Raw genomic sequence first — 8,425 nt, forward strand, 5'->3', positions numbered from 1 at the left:
TGTATTTGATTTTAAGAGTTTGGACAAAGACAGGGGTGTGTTCTCTCCCTCTCTCACACACACACACACACACACACACACACACATACACATACACACACACACACAGCAGTTGTAACTGTCTCTCAGTAGTTCCAGTACAGGTTATCTGGAGGGGCTCTGTCCCCCAGCATGGTGGTGACCTGGTATGTGAAGCCCCCTGGTGAGTGTGTTGCTGGTGTGTGTTGCATAGTCAACAGGTAGTTCAGTTCGTGCGCACGCACACATACACACACACACACACACAAGTAAACACACAATCACAGTCTTATACTTCTTTTACTAATTTTGAAATGTATGAAATGTAAAGGCATTTCGTAAGTGTGTGTGTGTGTGTGTGTGTGTGTGTGTGTGTGTGTGTGTGTGCACGCACGCATGTGCATCCTCAAGTGTGTACATGTATGCACGCGCATCGATGTGCTTTAACCTACAAGACCAAGCTCAGTATGTTTACACTCGACATCACATCTTCTCCTCGTACGACACTGTCTCAGCACTCGGTCCCTTCTGTACCAGTACTGCTCTCTCTCTCTCTCTCTCTCTCTCTCTCTCTCTCTCTCTCTCTCTCTCTCTCTCTCTCTCTGCAGAGTTACATCCATGGAAGCAGCCAGGCTCAATTTGTGGCTGAATCCCACATCATCCTCCTGCTTAGTATCCTTTAATATATCTCACACACACACACACACACACACACACAAAAACAGAGACACTTTTAGAAGTGTTGGTCACTTCAGTAATTGACCTGTACTGAATGAATGACCTGTCTTTAATGAATGTTATTTTCATGACCAGTTACGTACAGACATGTCAAGTTTCATTGACTTTGTGCAATATTGTCTACCGATTTAGAAAATAGTCTCCTGACGAATGTATGCACATCACTTTGTGTGTGTTTGTTTGTTTGTTTGTTTGTTTGTTTGTGGTTTCACTTCATATATGACCCCTTCCTTCAGGACATGTTTTTTCAGGAGTGGGAAGCCCCGCCCACCAGCCGTCAGAATAGTGGGCGTGGCCTTTATCTGAGGGCACTGTCAGCCTCCTCTGTTCCCACACACTAAAGATCTCACTCACATAGTCAGGACACACACACGCACGCACACACAAACACACACACACACACACACACACCACCTGGCAAGGGTGTCGCCCTCCTGAACCCTGGTGTGTGAACCCTGGTGTGTGTGTGGGCCTGGTGTTTAATTAAGGAGATTTGTTTACAGTAGTGCAGAACAGGCAGACAGACAGATGGATGAGAGAAAGACAGAGAGAGAGAGAGGGAGCAGTAGCTGCTCCTGGCAGTTGCCCTTGGCATCTATTGACACTCTCTCTCTCCCCCCTCCCTCTCCCTCTCTCCCTCTCTCCCTCTCCCTCTCTCTCTCTCTCTCTCTCCCTCTGTGCTGCAGTATTGCTCTCGATCCTTTATTCATTTCCCTGCTATTTGTTTGTTCTGAACTGTTTTTATTTTGTCTGTTGTCCACCATAACAGTTTCGTTTTTAAATGTGATACCAGATCACCTGATCACCCCTCAGTTGGCCCTGTCAGTCACTTCCTTTTCCTGTTGTTTCCTTGACGATAGTCAACAGATGCTGCCATCACCATGGGGATGGTGTTGCTCAATGAAGCCGCCACCTCCAAGGGAGACGTGGGAAAAAGGAGGAGTAAGTTCATCACCGTGAGGGAGACCACCAAGTGGTCTCTCTCTCTCTCTGTCTCTCTCTCGCTCCCTCGCTCTCTCTTGCTCTCTCCTTCCCCATCTCTCTCCCTTTTATTTTAACATCTGTTTTCTCTCTAAGGACGACTTTCAGTTACTACCAAAAAAAAAAAAACCCCAAATACCCCCACCCTTAGAGCCGCCCCCCACAGAGACACCCCCCCCCCAAGTACTTAAGTATCTCCATAAGCAAGCGTCTAATCAGTAGCTCTTTTATAATGATAATAATACGGAAGACGCTTTTTTAAAACAAGTTTTACAAAGTGCTTTGCTGAACGAAAGTTTAAATAAGATACAATCGAACAGGCATGAGGGGCAACAGTGGCATTAATTACAGGTTAATGAAACACTAACAGAAAGTGATGGATCTTAGCCCAGATCACTCACACACCTGCCTTACTGTAGTCACATAGCCTGACCTCAACACTCATCACTCAACACTGAGGGCTGACCTCAACACTCAACACTGAGGGCTGACCTCAACACTCAACACTGAGGGCTGACCTCAACACTCAACACTGAGGGCTGACCTCAACACTCAACACTGAGGGCTGACCTCAACACTCAACACTGAGTGCTGACCTCAACACTCAACACTGAGGGCTGACCTCAACACTCATCACTCAACACTGAGGGCTGACCAACACTCAACACTGAGGGCTGACCAACACTCAACACTGAGGGCTGACCTCAACACTCAACACCTGAGGGCTGACCTCAACACTCAACACTGAGGGCTGACCTCAACATGGAACACTGAAGGTTAACCTCAACACAAAACACTGAAGGCTGACCGCTGAACGCAGTTTGAGCTAGAAGTGATCAGGTGACTGCCTGGTGACCCGTCTGGACGTCTGCTCCACTTAAGACGTCAGAGTACGGTGTGCCGTCTAGTACTCAGCAGTGGTGTTTGTCTGCTCCGGTCAGATGTCCGGGTAGGGTGTGACGTCTAGTACTTAGTGGTGGTATTTGTTGAAGACTGTTACCTGTGCCCTGAAGTGTCTGGGACACCCACCAGCAGAGACGCAAATAGCCTCACGTGCTGAAGTACATAACTAATACAACAGAGATCAGTACAGTACAGTTACTTACAGAGTAGTGTAATTAAGTTGACTTAATTAATTAACTTTGTATGAGTGTGTGTGTGTGGTGGGGATGATGTGTGTGCTTGCATGTGCATGCATGTGGGTGGGTGTGTGTGTATGTGTGTGTGAGACAATGTGAGTGTCTCACACACACACACCCACACACACAATGTGAATGTGTGGGTGTGAGTATGGGTGTGTGTGTGTGTGTGTGTGTGTGTGTGTGTGTGTGACAATGTGGGTGGGTGTGTGGGTGTGGGTGGGTGTGATTTACAAATGCCAGTTTATTTATTTCTTTTACTAACCCAGTTTCCTCTTTTACAGGTCTCCTCAGCAGATTGATTTTTCAACACTTCTAAAGTTTTGTCCCCGTAATCCAATTAATGTTCCAATCCGGTTGATTTTGTAATCAGTATAATTTCTCATCTCTATAGAAGTAGTGTCCTGGGTAATACCACAGGAAGTTATTAATAATCTCCAGCTCATTCTGAAAGCTTGCTACTGTCCCAGAATTCTCTGCAAAGTTGCTTAATGAGAGTTGCAGATGAAAGTTCCTTCAGAATAAAATATCTGCGTGTCTGCGGCGTTTGATAAATGACTATGGAAAAACATAATTGTTTGGGCGGAAAGCGTCTTCTGCTTTTTATTCGCATGGAGGAGTGTGTGGCACAGCACATGGGAATTACAAGATAACACAAGTTAAACATTCCTTTTCCCAGTTATCCAACGGTGCCGATATATGATGCTGGAACATTGCTGGATTAGCTCAGGATGACAGATTACCTGTTAACCTGCTCAAAAGAGTTCAGTGGATGAAGAATAATGTGGTTATTGCAACGTGGGTACTAGATCAGAAAACACACACACACACGAAACGACCTTTAGAGTCGTCAGATTGCCGTACTGTTCACACAACACAATTAGTTGTCTTGTCATTGGAAATCCTGAAGTTGTTTTTTGTACACACGACTTCTCGGCGACGGGATAGCACACGCGCTCTCTGAAAACAGCCCTCACCTCTTTCGTTCCTCCTGTGTCCTGTACGCCCAGCGTGCGTGCACCTCCTGGCCAGGGAAAGGGGGGATACACACCCCCAGACAGAGAGAGGGGGAGAGAGAGAAGGGTGGAGGCGCGGAGGATGACACGTTGTAAGCCCAGCTGTGAGCAGCCCTGGTGGGCTTAGGTGAGGACATGGAGGCCCCTGCACCAGGGTCAAATACCTCCACGCCAGGAGCCGCTGGACATCTGCCACGGGTCAGACAGACCACGCGCTGACTAATTTATGTGACGAGGAAAGAGTAATGGGCCTGGAGTAGAAGCGTGTGTGCGCACGCGCGCGCGGTTTATTAAATAAGCCATGCTTCGTCCCATAAAAGTATCCGTGTGCGGCATCATGCAGGAGTCATCACCGTCACGTCATTGTCCGGAGAAGTGAGGGTGCTCACTCCGTGTCTCTGTGGGAACGGTGATCAGCACCGTCTCACTCACTGTCCCCCGGTTGTCATGGAAACCATGCTGTTTTAATAGAGGAACCGGGGCTCCGAAACAGCTCATTATGGGTCACAACTCAGCCTCCGCTTTAAAGAACACCGTCAGAATGGCTCCAAAACCAGTATCCACGTACTAGACCCGTCTCCGAACACAAACCTCACTGCAAATTTTTTATTATTTATTAAGTTGGACAATAAATAAGTGGCAATCGATCTCAGGAATGTACAGCAGATCTCAGACCAGCGGTCGAAGCCAAACTAGGGAGTGAGGTATTGAAGGCCACTGGGCGGGCTCGTACTGGGAACACTTGTACTGGGAGCAGGCACGGTGCTTTGGCTCTCATTACTCACGGAAACCACCACTTGAATCAACCAATAGCGCGCGGCCTCTGTCTCTGGAAAAAAATCCAACCCAACCAATCATTTTCTTCCTAGAGTGTCTCTGCACAGAGGCACAACACATTGTGTCCAGTCAAGGCAGAGACGTTCAGAGGCAGGACTCTGTATGCTGTCCAATAACGTGTGGTGCCAGAACTACAGCTGGCCCTTCCCCTACTCCCACTGGAATACTCCCACCAGTTTAAATTAAACGTGTGCACCAGGGCACAAGTCTGAGGGGTGTGTGCGTGCGCGTATATGTGTGTGTGGTGAGGTGTACTGCCATAGAGGGTGCATGTGTGTGTTTGTGTGTGTGTGTGCGCTTTGCAGGCTAATTTAGGCCCTCCACATGTGTTGTAATTGGAATCGCCCTTCTGTAGGCGAGGTTAACACACTCTGATTAACTTGTAACTCAACACAACAACATGTTCTCGCCAACTCAGCACTTTTATACACACACACACACACACACACACACACACACACACACACACACACAAACCCTTGCAGAAGCTCAGTCTTCATGCAGGTGCATCTGATTTTGAGTGTGTAGATGATAGAAAGTCAGAGAGTGTGTATGGGTGCGTGTGTGCTCTGCACACTTGTGTATTCACCATATGCATTGCCATATTTTTCCATGCATTAATGAAATCTGTTGGATATTGACCTTTGGTTTGATTTGGTTTGATTGGATTCCTTAATCACAACCAGGCTTAGTGTAGTGCTGTCAGAGTTTTTATTTTGTAGTGAGACCCATGTGCTCGGGACTTTTATTATGTAGTGTTGCCCGTCTGCTGAGGGCTTTTATTGTGTAGCCCTGCCGTGTGCTCAGGGCTTTTATTGTATAGCCCTGCCCCTGTGGTCATGGCTTTTATTTTGTAGTGCTACCCATCTGCTCAGGGCTTTGGCTGAGAAGGTTAGTGCATTTAGAAGATTGATCTGATCCCATCCACGTGTAGCGGCGTATGTAAACATAGTCGACACCCCTTGATTTAAATATTCCCGGCAGCCCCTGGACTGATGGCTGCAGCTTCACTTGTTAGCGACCTCATTAAAATGGCCGCATGGGATTGGCTCTTGTATCCGAGCGCGCTATGAGCCCTGTTTTCCCCAAACATTCCTGTAATCCAATAATAGGGTAGTCTGCCTGAAAGCACTGGTGTCAGGACTCACGAAGCAGGTGCTAATTTTGTGTGTGTGTGTGTGTGTGTGTGTATGCGCAGTTATCTGTTTGGTGGGACTGGGTTTGGTGGTCTTCTTCTTCAGTTTCCTGTTGTCCATCTTCCGATCGAAGTATCATGGCTACCCATACAGGTGAGGCATCTTCCCTACATACTACACACTACACACTGCACCCTACACACAACACCCTACACACTACCCATACAGGTGAGGCATCTGCCTTACACACTACACACTGTACCCTACACACTACACTCTACACCCTACATCCTGCACACTACACGCTACACCCTAGAGACTACACACTACCCATACAGGTGAGGCATATACCCTACACATGACTCTCTACACCTTACACACTACACCCTACATCCTACACACTACACCCTACTCATTACACACTACACACTGTACACTACACACTGCATACTACCTATAGTGTAGTGTGTGTACACTCACACTATACACTCTAGCCTCTACACAATACACACTCTACATTCTCTGCACACTACACTACACCTTACACTCCACACTATACACTACACTCTGTCATCTACAATCTATACACTACGTGTTGCGCTGTACACTACGCCCCCTGCTGTAAGTCTCAGCAAAATACACAATGCTATTTTATCATCCTTGAGAAACAAGCCGCAAATCACATGGACAAGTTATTAGAGAACAGTTATGAACACAGCATATCAGGTTCCTGTCTATGAAACTCATAGCACTCTGTGTGTGTGTGTGTGTGTGTGTGTGTGTGTGTGTGTGTGTGTGTGTGTGTGTGTGTGTGTGTGTGCGTGTGTGTGCGTGCGCGTGCGCGTGTGTCTCTCACCCCCTTAGCTTCCTCATCAAATAAGACCAGCTGGACTCTGGGAGTTTCATACATCACCTGTGCATATACACACACACGCACACACACACATACACACACACAAACAAACAAACACACTGTTATCTGTGCTGTATCTGACTGAAGATAAATAAAACTGAACATTACTGGTGACCGAACACTGTCTCGTGTGTGCCGTCCTTTAGAAATGACAGCCATGTGTGTGTTTTTGTCTCTCTCTCTCTCTCTCTCTCCTCTCTCTCTCTCTCTCTCTCTCCATTAACTCCACAGTGTATTATCTGTTTAGTTCATACATGTTTTACTTTTATTTTTGATATTTAAGTAAAGTTTAGGACATATTTGCATATAAAGCACTAAACATTACAAAAGTAAATATAAGTCACTATAGTAATAATATTTCTAAAGATTTGTTAATATATCATTAACTGATGTCTTTGTTTACTCCAGTGAATCATTTATTATCCCACCCCTTTAAATATGACATTCAGGGCATTTAAGTCTTTGTACTGTAAGCCAGACTGCAGGTGTATTGAAGTTTAATTTTTTTTATTCAGGGTTTCACCCTGTTACTGTGATGGTCACATGGTTTCACCGGTCTCTTAGCCATCCCATCATCTTCCGTCCTCTTACAGCTCTTCCTCCAGAAAGACACACACACACACACACACACACACGCTCCATTACCAAACTCATAAACATCATTTGCATTTCACTCTCATGTCCTCTAAAAATAGCTTTAAAAAAATAACCATTAATTGTAGGTTGTTTGGAAATGCAGCCTGCAGCTCTCTGTCTGCTGGGGGACATGGAAGCCAAAGCCGAGGAGGGCGGAGCCTATCTCTAGAGCTGACAGAACTGTCTCTCACAACTGTCCTCCACGAGCTCCTCGTTCTCCCTCTCTCTCCCTCTCTTTTCCTTTTCTTTTCATTCTTTACTCCCCCCCTCATTTCCCTTCTTTCTTTTCCTCTTTTCAATGGTGAAGACCCACAGGAAAAAAAAAAAAAAAGGCATCGCTTCCAAATTCAGATTCAATTAAGTGTTAAATCAATAGTAATTAATCATTAATCAATTAACATGCGTAGCTGGAACAGAACACTTCCCTGCGCCCCGTGGACCTGGAGGGAGGGGTGGAGAGGAGAAAGCAGAGAACGGGGGGGGTCTCCTCCTGTCCTCCTTGTGCACAGACAAGCTCTCTGAGCCAAGCGTGTTTTGCATTCACACCTCCTCTCACGGACGTGCGCGTGTGAATCGGCTGTGCTCTCTGAGTTTAAAGACAGCAACAAAAAACGTCTGCCCACGACTCGCTGCTAGGAAAAGTGAGGCCAACAGCCAATTGGTGGGATTCGGGTTGTTTTTTTTGGGTTTTTTTTTAAACCCTGCTGCTTCCTATCCGTTGAGACTGCTGCTAATGGCAACCATGTGAGAAGAATCCAGAAACATCTGCATAGCCGGGGAGCCAACTGCTGCACCTTCAGCTGCTGAGCTTTAAAAATAACCACGGATGCCAGCTCAGCGGCACCGTTACTACGACAATTGGCTGTTTAATGTGCAATCGTAACCGCAGTCGTCTCCGGGGGAGGCGGCCAGAGGTTGCCAAGGTTACACAATGCCTTAAAAAGCCGGGAGGAGGTCTTGAAACTCAATTGCATAGCTCCTGGTCATTATCTGGTATTAAAGCAACGTACT

The 8,425-nt window shown here is 46.5% G+C and overlaps 1 protein-coding gene across 1 annotated transcript in view; it reads left to right on the forward strand.

The window, feature by feature from the left end:
* The window catches only part of tusc3 (tumor suppressor candidate 3), a 42,064-nt gene extending 35,167 nt beyond the window's left edge, over positions 1 to 6,897 (forward strand). Inside the window, exons 7-10 of the mRNA XM_035530383.1 lie at positions 627 to 690; positions 1,624 to 1,698; positions 5,928 to 6,018; positions 6,730 to 6,897. Of these exons, the coding sequence (XP_035386276.1) occupies positions 627 to 690; positions 1,624 to 1,698; positions 5,928 to 6,018; positions 6,730 to 6,745 (246 nt within the window). The 3' untranslated portion in view covers positions 6,746 to 6,897. The remainder of the gene's footprint in view (positions 1 to 626; positions 691 to 1,623; positions 1,699 to 5,927; positions 6,019 to 6,729) is intronic.
* The last annotated feature ends 1,528 nt before the right edge of the window (positions 6,898 to 8,425 follow it).

The sequence above is a fragment of the Electrophorus electricus genome, chromosome 9, assembly GCF_013358815.1.
Source record: "Electrophorus electricus isolate fEleEle1 chromosome 9, fEleEle1.pri, whole genome shotgun sequence".
NCBI classification, from domain to species: Eukaryota; Metazoa; Chordata; class Actinopteri; order Gymnotiformes; family Gymnotidae; genus Electrophorus; species Electrophorus electricus.